At 37.9% G+C, this 24,174-nt stretch overlaps 1 protein-coding gene across 2 annotated transcripts in view; it reads left to right on the top strand.

Moving 5' to 3' along the window:
• LOC147829484 (uncharacterized) overlaps positions 1-20,443 on the top strand; it is a 29,166-nt gene extending 8,723 nt beyond the window's left edge. The window contains exon 3 of one of the 2 annotated variants that reach the window (XM_087205155.1): positions 19,769-20,443. In XM_087205155.1, coding sequence (XP_087061281.1) covers positions 19,769-19,851 — 83 coding nt within the window. In that variant the 3' untranslated portion in view covers positions 19,852-20,443. Of the gene's footprint in view, positions 4,053-19,768 lie in introns of those variants that run through there. The other variant, XM_087205153.1, reaches the window with a different exon arrangement.
• Positions 20,444-24,174: the final 3,731 nt, after the last annotated feature.

The following is a 24,174-nucleotide window of genomic DNA, read 5'->3' as shown; positions in this document are numbered from 1 at the left end:
GGTACCTCCTGCCATGCAGCAGCAGCGGATACATATGTGTTCTGGGTCAAGGTGAAGCAGTTGCATTCTATTTCAATTTCAATAACAGTGGGAGAATAACTTCAGATGTACACTGTGGATGGGCTTTGGTGAAGGCAGTGCCAATTGTGGGTAGTGTCAGACTTCAAGGCTTCTGTGGGGAGTGTGAGGTCACACTGGTGGCTTTCCACAGGCTGCATGTGGGAACTGTAAAAATGGGGACAGACAAATGTATGAAAAGCAGTCAGAGAAAACTTCAATTTAGAACCCTGCAATGTTTATTAAAATCACCCCTTGGATTTTTAATGTATGAGTTTAAAATATTAGCTCAGAAATCTTGCACAAATGACACAGTAATATAAAGTCAGATTAACAGGTTATTGTATAACTGTGGAGATCAAATAAAATAGTAAGCAATAAGGTGCCCTAATTAAGTTCAGAATAGAGTTCAAATACAGATTGCAATTTGCTGGAAAACCACTTCCAAAGAACAGACCTAAATCATGCATCATGTTTTAGAAAGATACAAAAATATTAGAAATGATCGAGTCAATACTTTTTCTTTGTGAACAAAATGACAGTTCTGACAGTGATCTGTTAAGATTGACAGAACCACTTGGTTACAGCCCTTAGACAGGCACTCAGCTGTCTTTCTGTGTAACTGAGTACGTTGCTGAGAGTAGAGCCCTCGGGATGAAAAGATTCTGCACCAGCAAAGGATTTCTTTAAGCCTCTGTTGGCACACTGAACTTGAACTATTCCAGGAGCACCAGGTTAATGAAGAGAAAATGTTGATGCTTTCAGAAGTCTGTGGTTTTGGCATTTTTAGGAAATCCAGGTGCATTAATGGAGATGATGACATTTACTAAGTGTCTTTACATTGTCAGTGACATTAGACAATTTCACACATTCTTCCATGCTCAACAGACATTCTTAGATGATCTTGCTCTGGCTTTTAGGCTTCTAACTATTACATTGAACTTTATAAAATTGCTGTCTGGGGGGTCAAAATGGTGAAATATCAGCAATTTCATACGATTCAACCTAATAAAAAGGAGTTGGTATACCCATTAGACTTGCCTGATTTGAGAGAATTCAAGGGGTACTGAACTCAGTATCCATCAAGAAAGCTTTGCTAACATTACTGTGTGGGTAGGAATAACTCACTGAGCTCTCCAGAGACCCCTCATCTCTCCTTTAGAACACTGCTGATGTGACTCATCTTCTGCAGCACCTGGGGGTAGCTAATCAGGGCACGGATCCCATGCTGCAATTGTGCACGGAGCCATTCTAACAATGATCCACTACAGAGAGATGAATGGAAAAGTCCCACCCCACTTAGATTGCCATTGGACACTCTCTAAAATCCACCAGGTAAAGGTTTAAGCCTGGCCAAAGATGCACGTTGGGCTATTGCTGAAGCAGACATCAAAGTCTTGGAACCAAGATCACAGAGTTAATGTACTTAGCAAGATCTACCATCTATGTAACTTCTTCCTATACCTCAACTAAGTAGTCCTGTGAAGCAGAACTGCAAGGAAAATCCCCATTTCCACTGGAGCCTACTTTCTCCATTTTGACTTTTTCCTTTTCTTACTTTGAAGAACTCTTTATCATAGATGATGTTAGACTGTGCAAGTCTTAGAAACTGATGATGCTTCACATGCAGACCAAGAAAGTTTACTTGTCTAGTCAGATGTATCAGTGGAGATTTAGATTCAGGTAAATGTGTTCAGTACAGTTCAGTCTAAATGGTGAATATGAATCTACCTGGTAGATAAATCTGTATTTGGACAGTCCATTTAAAAAGACATTAACAATTTTAAATGCATCATTGAGCATTTTATTGCCCTTACCTATTGGCTTGCAAACTCAGTATGTAGGGAAGAGAAATATCTGAATTAATATACATTTCCATTTTGCAATGTATGTGCATTGATTTCATTTTAAACCAATTAATAAATGTTTTAAATGTCAAGATCAGCAGTATAGAATTACCAGTGTATGTCTCTGAGTACAAATTCTGTATATTTTTAACAATTAAACATTTTTTACACACTGTAATTCTTTGTTCTTTCTTAACTCATTTTTTTCCGTGATTTTAAGAACATGTTAATTGGAACTATAAGTTAAAGAAAAAAAGTACAGCACTAAACTTGATAATCATTTTAATACATTAATTTAGGGTGTGTTACAAGAAAAATATGTGAATTTTCTGAAAACTAGATATTAAAAAGATTATTGATAAAAGAGACCCAAGTTTTACATTACTCATAGTAATTCTATCAGTTAGGGTTCACACAGGCAAATAAAAACCACTGCAACTGTGCAAAGCATAAGAAATTAAATAAAATGAGTGATTATGCAGGTGACAGAAAAACTAAGAAGCCAACCAACAAGGCGGCAGCTGAATCCGGAGATTAACACCACAGGAAATGGCAACTAGCTCAAGGACAGAGGGGACAACTGAGTGCATTCAGAGGGCAGAGCTGACCCCGTGCAGACTGGAGTTGACCCGGCCCTGCCTGGAAATCGAGGGACCACAAACACGGAGAAGGACTCAGAACCTCAGCAACTACTGCATGGTACAGGAAGACAGAGGGGAAGGACCAAGTCCCTGGCTTCTCCCTGTGTCTCGCCTTTCAGAATTCCACCAGTGCTTTCCAGGAGTGAGCTGGTGGCCATGTGGAAAGGGATCTAGAAGTCTTGGTGGCCTTGCAAGTTCTGCCCAGACCTTCGATGGAGGGGACAGGCCTGGCCGCTGTGTCTGCGCCAAGTTCACACCATGCTCATGCAGGCCCGCACTTCCCCAGCTAGCACGTAGAGCTGTTACTGCAGACCTTCTGCAAAGCCTGGTCTTCCTGCAAGGTGCTGCAGCCAGAAATCCTCCCCCATGGCTCTGCCTTCCTAACCCAGCTTTCTCCACCTGCTTAACAGGGAACACATGCATTAGCATCTGGAGGCATGCCCCATCTTCTCTTGTCTCCTTCATTTCTTCACAGCCCTACCCTAGTAAATCTCTCTTGTGTGTTTGGTAGCTTTCAAAAAAGCTTTTATCACCTGCAGTGGAATGGCTGATGCAACAACTAAGCTCTCTGTAACTAGTCACAGAGAACCAATGATATTTAACAGTCCGTCCAAGGCAGGCATCTTGTGCTATTGTCATCACCCAGCTGAGTAAATCCGGGAGTAAACCATGAGTAGAGAAACTGAGAAGTGTGACCCTGAGAGTGTCCACTACAGATCTCCTTGACCCCTGACTTTGCAAAGCTGGCTCACCCTTCCCTACCAAGAATTTGTACTTCTCCTGTGCTCAGGGACAACCCTGAAAGCTAAAAGAGGTCTCCATCTATAGCTCCTCCTCATCATCCCTGTAGACAGAAGTGTAAGGACTGTAAAATCCCAGCATAACCTTGTTGAAGAGTTGCTGACTTAGCATGAATGGAAGAGTGAAGAGCAAAGGAGCTGTAAGAACTCTTCAGTTCTGTAGGAACCTGGAGAGTATTTGAGAATGCTCAATCAAGGCAGCTAGAAGTGAGAATTCCTTCAGTTGGGTTGCTTTCTTAGGATTCCCGGCTCAGTACCCTGAGAAATACCCCAAGGGTTGGGATACTAACTGATAGGCGCCTTTTAGAAGGTGGAGCTGCTGGCACAGACCATAGGAAGGAAGGGCGAGGGAAGCCGCGGTGCTGCAGTGGCGAGGACTGCAAGGCAGAGGCTCAGGAGAGAGGACAGGACCCCGTGCGTTCCTGTCCGTGTCTCCAGTCATCAGAAGTGTGCGAGTAGCAGGGCAGGTCCCAGGAGGACCCGTGGGGGTGAGGCTGCTCCACAAGTCAGGGCGCTGCTTGCTCCACGGCCTGTGTGCTCTGCACTGCGAGGTCACTGTTTAGCCCAGGAAAGCGTCGTGTTTAGGTTGCTGGCCGTCTGTTATTCAGACTGGAAGGTGGCAGTTCACCCACTAATCTTCCTGCCAACTGGTCTCTCCCCGGGAGGAGAAGCTGCTCCAAACACAGGGAGGCGGCTCTGACAACCGAGGTGGGAGTGGACGGGATGGCTCTAGTGTTGGACCAGGCGGCCAGAGCGCTGCAGTGTCCAGCTTTTCCCTCAGAGGCAAACTGAGGAGCAGCCGGCGTCTGCTCTGCAGTGCCCTCTGCTGCCCCCGCAAAGGCCACGCCGCACCAGGACATACAAGGCCATTCCTGCAAACTTAAATTACTTGGGAACTTTGTCTCGGGGTCTCCAACCTGTTGTGACCAGAGTCATCTGGCGCTAAGAGAGACTTCACTGTGAATTCTCCTACCTACTCCTCCTTTCCCCAAGGTCAGAGAGCAGCTAGGTCTGAAGCCCTAGCTCCCTGGCTCTAACCGCTGACCGCCCCCTTTCTCCTTCGAAAGGCATTTCCCACAGTAGGTCCCACGTGCACCTGCTCTTTTTTGACAGCTGCTTATCAAAGGATACACACTTTTCTTCCTGCCATATAGATCATACATTGAAAAAAGGCAAGAATGGGTCAAATAGGAAAGACAGTAATATTTCTAGAAAAAAAATCAAGAAAGCTTTTAGAAGTATTTGAAGTCTAACATTATTTATAAACAATATAATTAATGTATTTTCTAATGTTAGGTATAAACTAAATAATAACTATATGTGAATTACCAAAGCATAAAATTAAAACATTGATTTGAATATGATGAATAGATCCTTTATTTCTCAAACTATAATTTTTACATACATTCATATTTCAACCCCATTTATTAATAGAAGTACCGTGATTTCCCCCCAGTCTTCTTAGGATATTATGACAGTGTTGTAAAATTACATGGTCAATAATTCATGATCAAAGCAATTTTGTGCTTTGGCTTGAATTGTTAAAAAAAGTTTACACAAATGAATCTGTGATGCTAAAATATAGCCTTGACCACCATATTCTCTGCTTCAGAATCAGTGCATAGAAATGACACAAAGGTCTACCATGAGTAGAATTAAGGAATCAACAAATATCCCCATAAGGAAGCAACAATAATGAAAAAGAAAGGACCTGTGATGCATAATAACATTGATGAGTCATAAACATAACACTGAGCGAAAGAAGGCAGGCATCAAAGACTGCATAATAATTCCAATTATACAAATGGCAACAGGTGAAAGTTATCTTTAGGTCAGATGCCCAGACTGGGCCCAGTGTTTGCTGGGGGAGAAAGGACAGTCATGGAGAGGGTGGGACAGGGACTCCCAGGTGTCCCTGATGCTCTGATTCTTCACTTGGGCGGCAGCTACAAGAGAATGAATGTTCACTTTGTGAAAATGAGGGCAATTCATGTACTTTTCTGTGTGTGGAGTATATTTGGATTAAAGTGTCTGATAAAATGTGCACATAAAGGTTAAGACTGGTGTGCAAGCTATAAACCAGCACACTACATGTCTTCGCACAGTGAGACCAGTGACATGTCCACTTCCCTAGTAGACAGGACACATGTATTCCCCATGTTAGCTAATTCTGAGTGGTGTGTCAGCTGTTTCAGAAGCTTCTAGAAGCATCACTAGTCCTGTGTTATCTGTGCCCAGATGGTCCAGCACCCTTTGTACTTTGCGTTCTGCATAAACTGAACTTCTGTGAGCTTCCCTGGCACACCACGGTCCCCACAGCACAGAACTTGGACATGTGCTGCTTTACCTCTCTGCCACATTACTCCTTCCCCTCACTCAGCTCTCAGACAGCCTCATGGCTTTGGTAAGGAAAGCCTCCTTGGTTTCCCAGCTGGTGTGAGTCTCTAACAAGCTCCTGAGTGTCAGTGTTTACCTTCATAGGCTTTACTAGAGCCAAGCTTTTTCATGTTATTTTTGTGATTGATTGCTTAAGTCCTATACCATGTTCCATAATGCTATCCCTTTAGTGAGCATAGCCACTATGTCTGGCTTGTAGTTGTTTTTATTATGTTAGTTGTTTATTTTACTTTTTCAACAGCAAGACTCACAAGCAAATACAAAAACAGTTCAGAGAGGCCATCTCTGAGTTTCGTAGTTCTGATTACAGCAGCTAGGTTAGCCATCATGCATTGTCAAAAGCAGGAAATTAGCATAGCTACATTATTAACTTAATATGATGTCCAGCTTTGTATTATAGGTGTAGATCTTTGCCTTGTAGTGCAGTGTCTAGCGCATAATCAGCAGTAGATAAATATTTTAAATGCATACTCAGAATGTGGAGAAACAACACTGTAACCTAAATTTACTCATGTAAGAGCACAGGACTGTTTTACAAAAACATTCCTCTTCTAAATTCAGAGATTTAAGGTTTTCCACTATTATCTCTGAAAGGAATTGTTTAAATTTATATTATTTCTTCCTAACCCATGCCAAATCTCTGATGTTGGCTTTGGTGTTGGGTTTCTAGAAACTCCTCTATTAGATAAGGTAACCTGCATCCATTAAATTTCAACTAAATAACGCAGAGTTCACCACCTCTTTCCTCAGGAAAAGGAAGTGTTTGAGAGGCATCATTGTATGAAAAGGTTCTGTAAGTCTATTTAACTCCATTGGCTTGGAAGATATCAGGCCTGCTCCCATTAGATATTGCTGTAGGAACATGGGGGGCATTTTCCTCTCTCACCATGACCCTGAGATATTTTCTTCTCCACATTCCTTTAACAACATCCAGTGTGCAGAGCCTTCCTCTGTCTCCTGAGCAAACTCAATTAAATAATCCAGATTTAAATGATGGAGATGCTCTGAAACAATATCCTATGTATTCTTGTTGCCAGTAACATCCTGGATCTGATTTGTCAACCATAGGCTCTGTGTTTTTTCATAGTTATATTTACCCGTCACCACCACCAATCACCTAATCTCCCTCTACCCTGTCTTCCATCCAGACACACCCTCATATTGGCTTAGTTTAGAGGAACACAAAACCTGAAGGTCTAGTCACTGTCTTTTCTGTTCTGCTGCCCAGTTGTGCTTAGTTGTATACAAAAACTAATCTGTAGGCTTATTTTCCAAGCCCTAATTTTGCTAGGCCTTCTTCAGAGAATGTATCCCAAGGCTGAAGGCTAAGGTTAAGATCTAGTTTAGTTCCCCTTGATGAATTCCTGTGATCCCCTAAGACTGTGGTTCCTCATGTACTAAATTTTCATCAGGGACAATTCTGAATTAAGAATGTGACATCTTTAAAGATGGTGTTCATTCTGTGAAGCTACTCAACGTTTTCTTCAAAGGATATCTTTCTCCCTTGATGACGTGGAAGTCTAGGGTCAAATCTTTCAGACTTCCCATGCCTGTTCCATGCTCTCCTGTATTACTATACATATTAACAAGAAGAAACCAATATAAAATGTATTTTTCCTCCAATAAAAAGATGCTATTAATTATATTCCATTAAGGAAAAAGCAATTTCTCACAAGTACTAAGTTTAAGTGGCATTTTCAATAGGTGGAAGAGAGAAAAATATATTCCATTCTGAATTCTGTTTAATCACCTTTTAATATTTCCCAGTATGAATATGTTTATCATTGACTCCTTAAAAGTGACAGGTAATTATCAGGAAAGATTATTTCATTTTGATTACTAGGAAAAGCATCTTTTAAATTATTAAAATCTTCAAGCAAATGGAAAACCTACAATTATGCATTTGAAAACAAGTCACCATATCACAGCCGTTAAAATACCTCTTCTCCAAAGGAAGTAAGCAGCATTGCTGTTATTCAGGCTATAAACCACCATGCCGAGAGGGACTCAGAGAGCTTCAAGAATTGAACACAAAAGACTTCAGCATGGTCAATCAGTGTGTGGTTTAAACGGTTGACCCAGAGGCCCACCTGGCTATTGATATACATTCAATTATTAAATAGGTAAAACATTTCAAATTATCCATGCCAAAGAACTATCGGAACAGAGCAATTCAATCTAAGTCTATTCTTCCTTAAAGTTAAGTAAGGATACCAGAAGTCCTCCCATGTGTGAAATATTCTAAGAATCATGTACTGCACTTACTTGCAACACTTTTCATTGTTTATATTTATGCAAAACATGCTATTTTTACTGGGGGCAAAAGATGCAATGTCCTGACTATGTCATTTCCTAGAGGGATCTCTGAATAGAGCAAGCTTTGTTGATGGACTAAATATACTTGTAAATTAGGGAACATTCATTATGTATGCAACGTAGCTGGGAAATCCTTTAATAGATAAGAGAATCTAGGTAGACATTTCACTTATGCCATCAAAGATTTTAAAATAAAGTAGATAGAAATATCTTTTAGTGACAGTTAACATAATAAGTGAAGTACAAATAAGGTTGAGGTATACAGGACCCAACTTCAGTTTGGAAAATTGTGTATAGTCTTCCTGACACTGGCCATTCTTGTATTTTTATCTAAGTGAAAAATATAAAAGGATTTTTTTTCATATCCTGATTTAATGGACATAATCTGAATTCAATCATCAAAATGTGTATAATTCTACTAGTTTACTATTTCTTCTTGAAATTTTAGCAGCTTAAAACAGAAAGAAGAGAAAATGTTTCTCTCCCTTGAAGCAATGCAACATTTAAAAAGCTATTGGACAGGGTGAGTATCCTGGCTCTGCTTGGAGGCCCCGCTCTGTCCCCATGCTCCACACAATACAATGAACCCTGTCCCCCCCACCCCCATCCTGGCTCTGCTGCTACCTGGTTCCACACTACAGAGGCACAGAGGGTCATAAAGGCCACTGTCCTGAACTCCACAAGGTAGAGCAGAAGTGAGCAACAGAAAGAGGGCCTCTCTCAGGCTCCTTGATGAAACCCGAAGCCCAGTGGACAAGTGAAAAGAATCTCTGCAATAAAGGCACACCAGACCACCATACTTGGTAAGTTGGAGGGATCATCACCTCCCATTGGAACCTGGACTATCTTCAGGGGAAGGGCAGCTGGAACCTGAAGTAGAACCTTGCAGAGTTCAACCCTGCAGGAGGACAGGGAGCTCAACTTGGGACTAGCAGCCAGAAATCTGCCTGAATCTCATAGGCCTGCTAATGGCTTGCTGAGACTCATTGACTTATATCGGAACACAGCTGCCCACATTGTCTATTGTGACAGCAGAGACACGCCCTGAAAGAGGCCCTTCATTTTTGTTTTTTGTTTTTTTCCAAAAATTTTTTTTTTCTATTTTTAATTCTTAATTTTATTTTTTTCTACATTTTTCAAATTTTTATTTTTCTCTTCTTTTTTCCCTCTTTCTTTTCTCTTTTCTCTTTCTCTCTCTCACTTGTTCTCTTGCTGTCCCACATTGTTCATCATCTCCCTTTTTTTCCTTTCTGGACCTAATATGGATTTCTCCTTTATTTTTCTTTTCTTCTCTTTTTCCTTCTCTCGATTATCACTGGTTTTAAAGGAAAGTAAATACAATATCTAGCCTCTCTATTGCTATTAGGTGATTCTGTTCACATCTTTGTTCTTTCATTCTGTCTTTTCCTCTTGCTTTCAACAGTTTCTTAGAGTTTGCATAATGTTCCTGTGTCTTCTGGCCTCACTGCTAACCTTTCCTGATCCTTCTACCTATCTGTCCCTCCCTCCCCAACCCCTTCTAATTCCCCATCCTGAAGGATAAAGTTGCTATATTGAAGAGTTTATTCACTATAAACATATGTTGGGTTGGTCCTCAATTTTGATTTAATTCACACAGTTAGAGGTGATAGATTAATAACTTTCACAAATTGTCATTTTCTAAGCTGGGTTTGATGCTATGGAGTTGTTTATTGCATCATTTGGGTTAAGGTGTTGTGATTGCCTTCCTGATGTAATGAAAATGAGACAGCCTCAGAGTCATTAGAGATTCAAAACCTGAGGACCAGCTATACCTGGAAGACACCTCTGAAAAGCAATCATTCCACAAGGGTTCTAAACACAAGCAACAAAGATACTTACAATAAGCAATTTTGAAGTATCAACCCAGGAATTAAACCAAGGACAATTCCAAAAACAAAACTGAGAAGACATCTAAGCAAGGCACAAACTCAGGCTTCCACCCCACAAAAGGCAAATCCTGGAGGAAAGGAGGTGGAAGAATATGATAATCAACCACCTGGACACCCTGAACTGATAGCACAGTAAGTAACAAACGAGATGAATGAGGCTCTAGAAAAATTCAAAACAGAAATAATTTCCCAGATAACTACAGAGATGGTGAGCAGAGTGAAAGACATGATTAGAGGCTGTAGAACAGAAACAGATAAAAAAAAGAGATGATCTCAGAACCATGCTGGAAGCCAGGAATGCCCAGCATAAGAAAGAAATGGAAACCATATTTGCCCAACATAAAAAAGAAATAGAATCCATGAAACAGATTCAAACAAATATCCAGGAGATTAAAAACTACATTAAAAGCATTCACAGTAGATTAAGGGAATGTGAAGATAGAGTATCAGATATAGAAAACAGGATTGCGATTAGTGACCATGAAAACAGAGATTTCTTAAAAATAGTAGTGGACCATGAGAAGTCAATCCAGCAGCTGCTAGACAATGCAAAGAAGAATAACATAAGACTGACAGGAGTACACGAAACAACAGGAGAAAGTACAATTGACATAAAAAAACCGTTCACAGAAATAATAGTAGAAAACTTCCCAGACAGAGGAGGAGAATTGGACATAGAGATAAGTGAGGCATATAGGACTCCACCCAGCCATGATAAAAAAAAATCTACACCTTGACATATAATAGTCAAGACCCCAGAAACTCAACAGAAGAACAAAATACTACAAGCAGTTAGAAAAAAGAAACAAATCACCTACAAAGGAAAGCCCATCAGAATCACAGCAGACTTCTCAACACAAACCCTCAAGTCAAGGAGAGCCTGGAGTGAAGTATTTCAAGCCCTAAAAGAAAATAACTTCCAACCTAGACTGTTGTATCCTGAAAAATTATCTTTCAAACTTGATGAGGAAATTAGATACTTCCATGACAGAGAACACCTGAGAAATTTCATGAACACTAAACCAGCACTCCAGACAATTCTAAACAATATCCTAGAAAAAGATGAGGAAAGTGGATTAAGAAACAAAATCCAACAATATGCTGTATACAAGAAACACACCTAGTTCAAAAAGAAACTCATAGACTGATAGTAAAAGGATGGAAAACAGTTCTCCATACAATAGGAACCTGGAAAAAAGCAGGAGTAGCAATCTTATTTGTAGACCAAGTAGATTTCAAATGAAAACTAATTAAGAGAGACAAAGCTGGTCACTACATCCGTGTGAAGGGAACAATCCAAGAGGAAGAGATGACAGTCACAAATATGTATGCACAAAATATGAATGCCCCCAACCATACAAAACAAATATAAATGGGCATGAAAAACCAAATAAGTACTAATACAATCATAGTGTGGGACCTCAATACCCCACTATCACAAATGGACAGATTATCTAGACAAAAAGTAAATAATGAAATTCTAGAACTGAACCAAGCTATTGAACAAGAGGACTTAATAGATGTTTACAGAGTGTTCTACCCCACAAAATCAGAATACATATTATTTTCAGCTGCACATGGGTTGTTCTCCAAAATAGATCACATGCGAGCTCATAGGACATGTTTAAGTAAATGTAAAAGAACTGAAGTTACCCCCTGTATATTATCAGACCATAGTGAAATAAAATCAGAGATAAATAGCATAAGAAACTGCAAAACCCTCGCAAACACATGTAAATTGAATAACACTCTCCCGAACAACCAATGGGTCACAGAAGAAATTAAAGAAGAAATTAGAGAGTTTCTACAAGTAAGTGACAATGCCAGTAAACTATACAGGAATTTATGGGACACAATGAAAGCAGTTATATGAGGGAAATACATGACAGTAAATGCCCATATTAGGAAAACAGAGAGAGCTCAAATAAACAACATAATGCTGAACCTCAAGCACCTAGAAATACAGCATGAATAACTCAAAGCTCGTACAAGAGAGGAAATTATAAAGATCAGAGCAGAAATCAATGCAATAGAGACTAAGAGAATGATACAAAAAAATCAATGAATCAAAGAGTTGGTTTTTTGAAAGAATAAATAAAATCAATAAATCTTTAGCCAACCTTATCCAAAAAAGGAAAGAAAAATCTCAAATCCATGTAACTAAGAAAGAAAAAGGTGAAGTAACAACAGATCCAGCAGAAATCCAGAGGATCATCAACACTTACTTTGAGGACCTGTACTCTAATGAAATGGAAAACACAAAAGAAGTGGACAGAATCCTAGACACATACGACTTGCCAGAGTTAAATGAAGAAGATATAGAAATTCTAAACATGCCAATCACAATGAATGAAATTGAAAACATAATTAAAAATTTACTAACAAAGAAAAGCCCAGGTCTCGATAGCTTCACTGCTGAATTCTACAAGACATTTGAAGAAGAACTATCGCCATTACTCTTTAAACTCATCAGTGAAATTGAAAGGGAAGCAATACTTCCAAATTCATTCCTGGAAGCAAGTGTTACTTTGATTTCAAAACTAGGGAAAGACCCAACCAAAAAGGAGAACAACAGGCCAATCTCCCTAATGAACATAGATGTAAAAATCCTCAATAAGATACTGACAAACAGAATACAGAGGGTCATCAAGAAGATTATACACCCTGACCAAGTTGGATTTATCCCACGGATGCAGGGATGATTCAACATATGAAAATCAATGAATGTAATACACTATATTAACAGAGTCAAGGACAAAAACCATATGATCATCTCAATAGATGCAGAAAAAACATTCAACAAAATCCGACACCCATTCATGATAAAAACCCTACAGAAAATTGGAATAGAAGGTCTTTATCTCAACCTGATTAAGGCTATCTATGAAAAACCAACAGCCAACATAATACTAAATGGTCAAAAATTGAAAACTTTCACTCCAAAATCTGGAAAATGACAAGGATGGTCACTATCACCACTCCTGCACAATATCGTTTTGGAAACATTAGCGACAGCAATTAGAGAAGAGAGAGAAATAAAAGGAATGAAGATAGGAAAGGAAGAAGTTAAACTGTCATTATTTGCTGATGATATGATACTTTACATGGAAGACCCAAAAAACTCTCCCAAGAGACTTCTAGACTTAATTGACAGATTCAGCAGAGTAGCTGGATACAAGGTAAATACTCAAAAAACAATAGCCTTCTTGTACACAAATAACAGACTCACTGAGAGAGAAATTAGAGAAATAATTCCTTTTACAATAGCATAAAAAAATGAAATATCTAGGAATCAATCTAACAAAGGAAGCAAAAGACCTTTATAAAGAAAACTACAACACTGAAAAAAGAGATCAAAGAGGATATAAGAAAATGGAAAGACATCCCTTGTTCCTGGGTAGGAAGAAACAAGATAGTTAAAATGGCCATACTTCCAATACTGCTATATAGATTTAATGCAATGCCAATTGAAATTCCAATATATTTCACAGTACTAGAGAAAACAATCCAAAAATTCATTTGGAACCAGAAGAGAACTAGAATAGCAAAAGCAATTCTAGGCAACAGAAACATAGCAGGGGTTATCACAATCCCCAATTTGAAACTACACTACAAAGCTACTGTGATTAAAAACAGCATGGAACTGGCAAAGAAACAGACCTGAGGATCAGTGGAATAAATTAGAAGATCCAAAAACAACTCCAGACATACTCAGCCACCTCATCTTTGACAAAGGAGCCAATCGCCTTCACTGGAGGAACGATAGTCTATTTAATAATTGGTGTTGGAAAAAATGGATTTCAACCTGCCCCCAAATAAACTAGACCCATACCTATCACCATGCACTAAACTAAGATTGAAGTGGATTAAAGATCTAAATATTAAAACAGAAACACCAAACTTGCTGGAAGATAAGTTAGGCAGAACTCTTGAAGATATTGGCATAGGAAAATACTTTATGAACAAAACCTCAGTAACATGGGAACTAGCACAAAGAATCAACAACTGGGATCTCATCTTATTAAAAAGCTTCTGCACTGCAAGAGAAACCACCAACAGAGCTAAGAGACAACCTACAATGTGGGAAAAAAATTTTAACAACTGTACCTCAGACAAAGGACTACTATCTAGAATATATAAAGAACTGAAAAAAATCAGACCCCCTAAATTCAAAGACCCAATTTAAAAATGAGCATCTGAAATGAACAGACATTTCTCAGACAAAGAAGTAGAAGTAGCAAATAAACATATGAAAAAATGTCCAACATCACTGATCATTTGAGAGATGCAAATGAAAACAACACTGAGATTCCGTCTTGCCCCAGAAAGAATGGCTGCTATCAAGAAATCAACCAATAACAAATGCTGGCCGGGGTGTGGGGAGAAAGGAACCCTTCTCCATTGTTGGTGGGAGGGCAGACTGGTGCAATCACTGTGGAAATCAGTATGGAGATACCTCAATGAACTATGACTAGAGGTCCCATTTGACCCAGCTATTCCCCTGCTGGGTATCTTCCCAAAAGAATTAAAAGAATCATACCACAGCGATATAGGTGTACTCATGTTTATAGCAGCACAGTTTGTAATAGCTAAAGCTTGGAAACAGCCCAAGTGCCCATCAACTCGAAACTGGATAAAGAAGATGTGGTTTATTTCATAAAATGGAGTACTACTCAGCTATAAAGAACAAGAAACTAGAGACATTTATAGCTAGATGGATGCATATTGAGGCCATACTCTTAAGTGAGATAAATAGGACACACATGCGTAAATACTGAATAGTTTCTCTAGTGTGAGAAACTGAAAATGTAAATAAGGATTAAAATGATTAAAATGAATAATTGGTAATTTGAAGTAGGAAGAAAAGTTTCAAAGGGGTAGGGAAAGAGAGAGGGGAAGGGGAAAGGTAAGAATGGAAAGGAAAAATTATGAGAAAAGGAAAAAAATAGAAACAAAATCTTTGTAAATAGGGAAGGGTGGAGGGGGGGAAGATGCACAGGTAATGGGGAAGAATTAAGAATCAAAATACATTGTGTATATGTTCAAACACCCAATGATAAATGTAAACATGTTGTATACCTAAATTGTACTGATAAAAGAATTTATGCAAAAAAAATAAAAAGCTATTGGGAACTTTATGCATATAAACATTTTGTCAAAAGATTATCTTTTCATACTTTTATACATATCTTTGGGATGTTTGAATTTTCTGATTTATACTAACCCCTGTAATTGTGCTGTCCTTACTTCTTACTATAAACTCTTTGAAAAATGACGTATCATGTAAGGGAAAAAATGGGGAAAAATGCAGCAGTAGGTACTGTGTGGTGGAGATCAGAGTTGGGGCCACCTTTTCCTAATTCAAAGCCCTGCAAGTGGCTGCCTCTTAAAGCTTACTAGGACCTAGAGAAGATGTCAGGGCCAATCGGCACCTGAATATTGCACCTATAAACTGGTCGGTAACAATGATATGGTTCTATAAAGGAGTGAGAAATGGTTTTACCTCAAAAGCACTTGGACTGGGGGAAAAATAGTCTCATATTTTCAAAATCAAAGAATTCACTTCTTTCTCATTGCAAATAGTACTATATTGATAGAGATAATAGCAGTTCTTATTTTATATTACAAATGGAATTATTTGTAATTTCCAAACTGTGGAAGTGAGTTTCAATTGTGTGTAAGAAAAAAAAAAGTATTATTCTCATTTCTTCTCCACAGGACTTATATTGAGTCATGATCTGGAAGAACCAATTAATAGTTATTAACTTTTTCACATGAGCTAATTTAGAATCTTATTTAAAATGGTATGGATAAAAGTAGATATTAACTGGGAAATGTAAAAATACATAATAGCAAAAGATAGTCAAAAGAAAGAATTGTGACATGTTACACACATATACATGGGTGTGGAAATATATATTATTTTGAGATAAAAATCCTGACAGAGATGCTAGACAGAATACAATGTTTTGATAAACAAATCCACGTATGATTGCCATTTTGCTAAATGAGAAGATAGATAAATTTACAATCTCTAGGAGTATACAGTGACTATTTGATTCAATTTTTAATTGCTATAGGTTAGCTGCAGGAATGTCAGTTAATGGATTCATGATGTTGAAACTGCATGGACTCTAAACTCTCATTCATTTATATTTAAATTTTAGCACTAATACAGCTTGGTTGAATGATCTTGGAGAAAATATTTTATCTCCTTGTTCCTCTATTACCTTAAATAGAAAATAGGAGTAATATTACCTACTTCAAGGACTGTTATAAAAATTTGATACAATAATAGTCAAAAACATTCACGATTCATATTCTTTATTTCTTGTATTATATGTAAATATACACAAAAATTAAATATTAGGTTCCAAGACTCAAAAATTGTGACAACATTGTAATACTTATCATGAAGCTGGTTTTAGAAAAGATTTGTCTGAAAATTCAAACATGCAGAGTAGGAGTGCTAGATGTGGTTAGGGTTACCATTCCTAACTAAATCTCATTCCACAGCAGTTTCCTCTGTTGCTTGAGTGCATCTGCTCTAATCCCCCAAGGCTTCTGGATAGTGAGAGCCTCGCAGTGGCGCCAAGGACACCATTGTGGGAACCGAGCCAGGGAAGAGTGGTGAGCACACTTATTATCAGGCAGCTTGGAGATACCGGGTCAGGTTAATGATGGAGAATTTCCTATGTCTATCCGCATAGCACAGAGGTGCTTCAGTGCCGGCTGCATTTAGAAATTATTCCCATATGCTCACAAGCACACCAACAATGACCAGTTGCCTAGGAGAATACAGACCAAGGAAATATGGATTCGTATCCACTGTTGTCAAATCTATCATTTAAGAACAAGTGCAGGGGACTGGACATGTTGCGGGCTGTGGTCTGAGAGAGAATCAGAGGAAAAGAGCAGGGATTCAGGATAGCACAGGGTCAAAGAAGACCCTGCCATACTCTTTAGTGAAATAAATAGGACACACATGTGTAAATACTGAAGAGTTTCTCTAGTGTGAGAAACTGAAAGTGTAAATAAGGATTAAAATGATTAAAATGAATAATTGATAATTTGAAATAGGAAGAAAAGGCCCAAAGGGGTAGGGGAAGTGGGAGGGGAAGGGGAAAGGAAAGAAGGGAAAGGAAAAATTATAAGAAAAGGAAAAAATGGAAACAAAGTCTTTGTAAATAGGGAAGGGTGCAGGGGGTGAAGGGAGGAAAAATAAGAACCAAGATACATTATGTACAGGTACAAGTACTCAATGATAAATGTAAAAGTACTGTATACTTAAAATGTACCAATAAAATAATTTAAGGGGGAAAAAAAAGATCCTGCCACTGCTGAGGACACCTGAACCTGAAGTTACTGTGGAGCTGAGGCAGGGTCTGCTGTGATTCCATGTAAATGTGTCTCCCACACCTCGCCTTTTCCTGTTTCCTGACATCCCATTCACAGCCCAAAGTCTGCCTCAGGGACTTTCCAGATGTTTGCCAGGATGCTGCCAGTTAGGAAAGCATTGTCCATGGATGTTCACTCACTGTGGATGTTAATCACACTTACAAAACACCTTCATACCAAACCCTAGATTACCTTTTGGCTGCATCACTGGCACCAGAGCCTGGAAGTTGACACATAACTGATCATGGGAGCTTGCCTCCTGTTATCTCCCAAAACTATGTTTTTGCTTGGTTGAACTCATTTCTTCTGCTTATTCAAGAAAAGAACTAGATTCTTTTATTGCGGTGTTAACCACTTAGGGTATTAACTATCACACAGGTAGATACATGTGAAACTTCATTGAGTTTTATATGTAAGGTTGATATACTCAATGCAACAGTTTCAAAATGCACCTATGACCTCTAAGAATGGCTTTATTTTAATTTTTCAACAAGTATATGTATATGACATTGAAAATTTTAGCCAATGAATTTCTTTTCAAATATCACAAAAAATTCACAAGTTACTAGTGTAATTACTTTTACACCTACAAATTGAGAAAATCTAAGTCAATGATTGGTGGCAAAGTACCATAAATAAATCATCTGCATTAATCCTAGGCCCTCCACACTCAATGCAAAGGGCAAAGCATCTGTATTGCAAACTGAATGCTACTTGTGATGAATGCATCACATGGTATTTTTAATAATATAGTAATATCGTATAGAATAACATAATATTTTGTGTGATTTATAATAATAAAGTTCCTATTTATAATACCTATGCTGGTCACTAATACACAGTGGTAATACCACAGTGGTTACCACGGCAGCATTAGTCACGACTCCTGGCGATCATGGAGTAGACACTAACTGGATATTAAATTCTGTAACATTTCTTGCTATCAGATACAGAATTGTGAAAAACAAAATAAAAAGAGAATTCAGGGACTGCAACTACAATGCTGCAGGCACCCAATGCCCTGTCATAAATGTTAACTGTCAGGCCATTGGCAATGAAGTGGATTTACAAGTTACTTTCTCAGTGTTTATTTTGTTTTCCAAAAATTTTGATCATTGACATCAGGGAAAAATATGTACCCTGCGGCTTTTCTATTATTCCACACATGTACATAAGGGATATTATAACCATTTGGCCTTTGGTTTCCAGTCATATGACACAACTCACCTTTGTGACTGCAGGACTGTATTGCAAGTCTCAAGGAGTCCGATGTCACAATAAGTGATTAAGTGGAAAGCAAGTAATATCTACCGCGGTATGTTTTATTGGACATTTGACAGAAGGGAGATACATTTTATACAATGGGTGAAAAGCGATCTTAGACATGGAACTTTCAGCATAATGCAATGTTGTAAGTACATTTCTGCCTTCCAGACTCTCCTAAAAACAACTTCAACACATCATCCACATAACGGTCTGCAACATCTAGGTGTGTTTTGAAGAAATCAACACTTGTATGAATCAGTGACAGTAAAGAAAAGTTGTGTGTTGGCTGAATCAGAGGCTTTAAAGTGCAAAGCAATGACATGGCTTTCAGTGTTTAAAAATAGCCAGGTCCTATTCTATAACTTGGGGGAAAAAGAGTTACCTGTTTGACTTTAGGCACTATTGGGTATTCTACCAAATTTCAAGAGATATCTTTGCACTCTGATTATGAAAAATGTATTTATAAAACCATCTTCTCTAAGATTTATGGGACAGATAGATCAAGGCAATAGTTAAGAGATTTTCAGGGGAAAAGCACTGCCACAAACAATTTTTTATTCCAGGTGCATGATAATCATTGTCATATTTTCTGCAATGTTCTGAATTTCTATAATAATTGTATTTAAGGAAAATGAGGGAATCCAAAGGAACATAAGAAAATTTAAAGAAATGTTGTAAGTGCCAACTTTTAAATGTAAGAATCTGAATTTTTATTTTTTCCATAATCTATGCAATTTATTATACATAAGAAGATATGAATATTGTTAGAAAAGACATGTTAAATAAAAGAGCAATATATGCTGCTGTAGTGTTTTAAGACTTAAACCTGGTAAGACTGGAATTCATCACATAGTTTTGTTTTGGTAATTGTAAAATTTGTGAAGTCAGTACAGACCTTTAACTTACAAGATGTGCCTCACAATACAATTCATCTTATGGTGGTGCACTCTTCAAGGAGTGAATTGCACTTTCTTGTTGGTTTTCAGAGTCTATACAATATAAAAATATAATTCATATAACAAAGAAAAATGTAACTGAATCATTGTGGCTTCTGAGAAATCCAATGAAATTTGACACTCAAAAAGAAACTCAGGTTGTTCAGTAGGGAAAAGTCAAATTTTGAAATTGTTTTCCAGGATGGAAAAGCTGTTATGAGCACCCAACTAAGAAACACAGTCCGTGTGACAGACGGGCCAGCGTGTTTGAAGATGTGTTCTGAGAGACAGGCCTGCGTGTGACCCGCAAGGTCTAAACACTGTAGATCTTCGAAGCATCAGAGTTGGAAACAACTTACCTGAAGACCCCACACACAGAGGACTGCGATCTGGATCAAGAAATAGATCTGCCTGCTCATTTGAACTGAACCATTTCAAGATTTGGGCAACGAGTATGAGCTTAATGCTGCACAACAGCTGTTAAAGCCTTTGCTAAGATAACGTCTCTTCTGTCTGTATGTTCTATAAATGTCTTTCATGTACATTTAGATTCTGGTGACATATGCCACTGTGCTGGTTGTGTGGAGGTTAAAGAATCATACTACTAAAGAAAAAATAATGACCTGGCTTTCACAAGTTTGAGTTCACCAAAGCATGCATAGAATAATTATAGAATATTAAAGAATCATTTTAGAGTATTTATAAGTTTTTAGAAGTAAAATCAATAGAAATTAGTTACTTATAGGACAGTTTTAGTAAAAGGCAAGGCATGGAGAGAGAGGCAAAAAGCCTATAAAATGAGAAAAATCACAAAGTCTATCAACACCAAATGCAGGAAAAGATGTTATTAAAAAAGAGACTGATAAACAAACATGTTGAGGAAAAATAGCTAACCCTCTTTTAAAATATGTTCAAATTACATATATATATATATATATATATATATATATATATATATATATGAGATAAATGGGCAAGAGTGTGCCCAAGATTAAAAAATAAAGATGTTTTAAGTCACATAAGACAAAGAACATAATACAAGGTAAGAAGCAGAAGAGGTGTGTGGCTGTGCATCAGTACATGACTTTACAGGCAATGAAAAGAAGGAACTACGGAATCCAGAGGGATGGCACATGAAGACTCAGAAGAAGGGCTCCCGCCTCTATATCAAGGCTAAAAGAAGCAGCAGAGGCGTCTTTTCATGTTCATTGAGATTCTGATACATAGCTACCCTCCTCACAGCTAGAGAGCATTTAGATAAAAGAAATTTATTTATTTGATGCTGGGGATCAAACCTAGGGCCTCATATATGCTAAATACATGCTCTACCATTGAGCTATGTCACAACCCTGATAATATAACTTTAGACAATAAAACTAAGTGGACTAATAACATTTAGTTTAAACTTACCTCAAAATCCTAAGACTGTTTCTATGTGTAGAACTATATTAGAAGAAACATGAGATTTGTTACCTGGCTACTTGCCTCACAATTAAAGTTTATCACTGTTAACATCACAAAATACTTCCAAAATGTCAGGTTAGAAAAATTTCCCTTTATCTCTCAAATACGAAATATGATATGAGCACTCAACTGAACATTTAGAGTATTATCAGCATAAGCATTTTTCAGGTTGTGGGAAATTCAGACCCAAATCTTGTCCATTAACCATAGCAAGCCACACCAATAATAGCAAAAGAAAAAAACTGTAGGCCTTGTTTGAGTTGAACATTGAGCTCCAGAGAAAGCTGAGAAAAACAACGCACTTGAGCCATTCTCTCGCAGAAGAATCACAACAGTGTGCTGTTTATTTTCCACTTTTCTGAAGCTATGACTTGCCTATTTTATATCTCTTTCATCATTAACAAAGACTCGGAGCTAAATCAAAATATGTCAACAAAAATAAGTTGTATACCAATAAGAACTATGAGAGGAGCTGTGAGTATGCATTGGGTAGCCAAGAGTTCTTACATGTCCTACTTAGGCTGCTAATGGTTTGGCAATGATGAGCTTAATCCTACTGTAAATCTTACAGTGTCATCTCACTCTTTTGTTGTCCTTCCTTTGTTTTAATTTCTGGCACCAATAACCTCATTCACTCAGGTGTCTGTTTGCTAGAATAGCATTTTGTTTTTCTATATTCAAGCAACTAAAAATATGCATAAAACAAAACACATCAGCATGAGATTTTATTAATATTGTATATAGATTAACACAATTAGCACATAATATGTCATTGGAGTTCTAAAGCAATCTCTCCCTTTAATGTGTACCACATACTGTAGGGTACAGTCCCAGCACATTAGTTAGTGGTAATGATAGTTCACTTTCTTAGTATATGCTTAGTCCTTCTGAATATAGCAATACTGTACTGTCATTTAATTTTCTGTAAACTAAACACCAATTGCTCTTACCAACTTCTTTTTACTACTAATAAATGCTCACACAAACCCTCTTGACACAATTACAAAAGTTCTACTTAATTACAGTAAGTTCAGTTAAAACCCACCCAGAGCCCCTTGGGCTCTTTGTGTCATGCATGTGGAAAGAAATTTTATTTGTGTTCACATTTTCAGTTAAGGACTCAGAGGCCTGCTCTTTCCCAAATGTCTTAAGTGCGACATAAATGTCAAGTATAATTTCTAAGCCTTCAATCTGGGATTCTCTATTCCTTATTTTTTTTCACACTGCATTCATCCCAGGCATTATTTTTCTTTTTCTGGTCCACATTATAACCAACTTACATTTATGTAAACCTCCGTGTCCCTAAATATGAATTCTCAAGGCTCTTACCTGCTCAGTGTATTAAGATACAATTAAAAAGACATTAAACAAATAGGTCTTGGTACTAATGTGGCACTTGATAAGACAGGCATCTATGAGTGAGGAAGCACTGGAGATACATGCTGTAATATGACAATATACCTAATCTCATCTAACTACACAGGTAACTGTCTCTATTTCAATATCTCTATATATCTTATCTTAGAGAGTTGACTCCAGTGAGAAACATCATTCTTAGTTTTTCTAATAAAACAACATTTGAAGGAATCTCATGCAATCAAGTCATTGTTCAAGAGAAATAATTAGTTATCAACAAAATGCATCCTGGAGGAGAAAATTTCTTGAGAATATCCTGTCAAGGGAAACTGAAGGCGGTACATGGTGCTCCTTTTCTCCATCTGCTCTACACAGTGAGTGCTTCAGTCTCCTTTGTGCAGATTCTGGAATTGCATATTCAGTGTATACAATGCCAATGGATTATACAGAACTAGAATGAATTCAAATACAGACTGTTTTCCAATGTCCAAATCCAATTTCCTTATCCCATATTTCCTTATAGGGAAATCTGAATTTTAAAATTGGAAATATTCATCAAGTTAGGCCAATTAATTTGCAATTAGAAAGAGAGCTTCTCCCCAGAATGTCATATATGCAAGATCTGCCATATACATTTCTACATAAAACAGCTGAGAATAAGCAGCTTGAATAACAGATTTATGACTTTCTCTTTTCAATTACACACATTTTTTAAAAAGGAAATGTTCTAGTTTGTGGAATTGTATAGTTTTTTTTCAAGTGAAATGGAAGCTTTAATAACATTCAATATTCTTCAGCTGTTCCTTCTGAAAAAAATGAAAATTTTTGTTATGAAAGGGAAAATATGTCTCTCTTTTGTAGAAAATCTGACCTAATTGTCATGTCTTCATGAAATATAAGTCGTCCTCAAATGATACAGTTTGTTCCATAATTTCACACCTCCTCTGTGCTAATTAAGCCACCACATCCAGGTTTTAAAAGTCTCTCCTCCTCGCCTACTCTGGTTTGTTCCAGGTCTGTACGTGCAAATCACATTAATTTTCCTGTTAGATTCTCCCTGTAGAACTGCTAGGGAAGCGGATGCTGGGGAGGAAAAGGCACCATCTTATTTCCTTCTTTTCTGATTCTTGTTCTTGTCAGTATTGCCCAATCACTGCATCCTTAAGCAGCAGGTCCATTCCTGCTGGCAGTTTTCCTACCACCTGGAGCTCCAGCTGAGCTGGCTGCAGGCCCTTCTGCCTCCTTCGTCCCTGAAGTCTGAGTCCCAGCACCTAGGAAGCCGGTTCCAAGCTTTTAAATTTGAATAATTCTAACCTCCTCCTGTCTTTTCCCTCTGTTTCAGGGTTTGTTCCTGCTTCTCCACAGTTGTCTTCATGACTTTTTATCATTTTTTTCTTTTAATTTTTTGAATTCCCGTAAATATTTTGCTTTGAAGAATTTTAGTATTTTAAAGAACTATTTTCTACTGTTGGAAGAAATGGTTGGTTTGGTTTCCTGACCAGACCCCAGCTCATGTTTCCTATCACTTCTGTCCAACTCTGAGAAATGATGAGGTTGAATGATGTGCTCTGCGGGTGATGATGTGTTAATGACAGTATTAGGCTTCAGAGAGCCTGGCCTGGAGCAGGAGAGTGATCTGTTCCCTTTCATCCGTACTGAGCAATTTCTGCCCACTTTTACTTGCAGAGATGTGCCTCTGGTTCACAACCGTGAGGACAACCACCCCGGGATCCAGGGATATAAGATGCTGGCACTTTAAGCATGGTTTCAGAGGCTGAACCAGGTGG

Source organism: Heterocephalus glaber, unplaced genomic scaffold, assembly GCF_053883595.1.
Source record: "Heterocephalus glaber isolate CG9 unplaced genomic scaffold, H.glaber_assembly_v1.0 deba00000594, whole genome shotgun sequence".
In the NCBI taxonomy this organism is placed as follows: domain Eukaryota; kingdom Metazoa; phylum Chordata; class Mammalia; order Rodentia; family Bathyergidae; genus Heterocephalus; species Heterocephalus glaber.
Note: the sequence above shows the minus strand (reverse complement) of the source record. Positions and strands in the feature narration are given on the sequence as shown.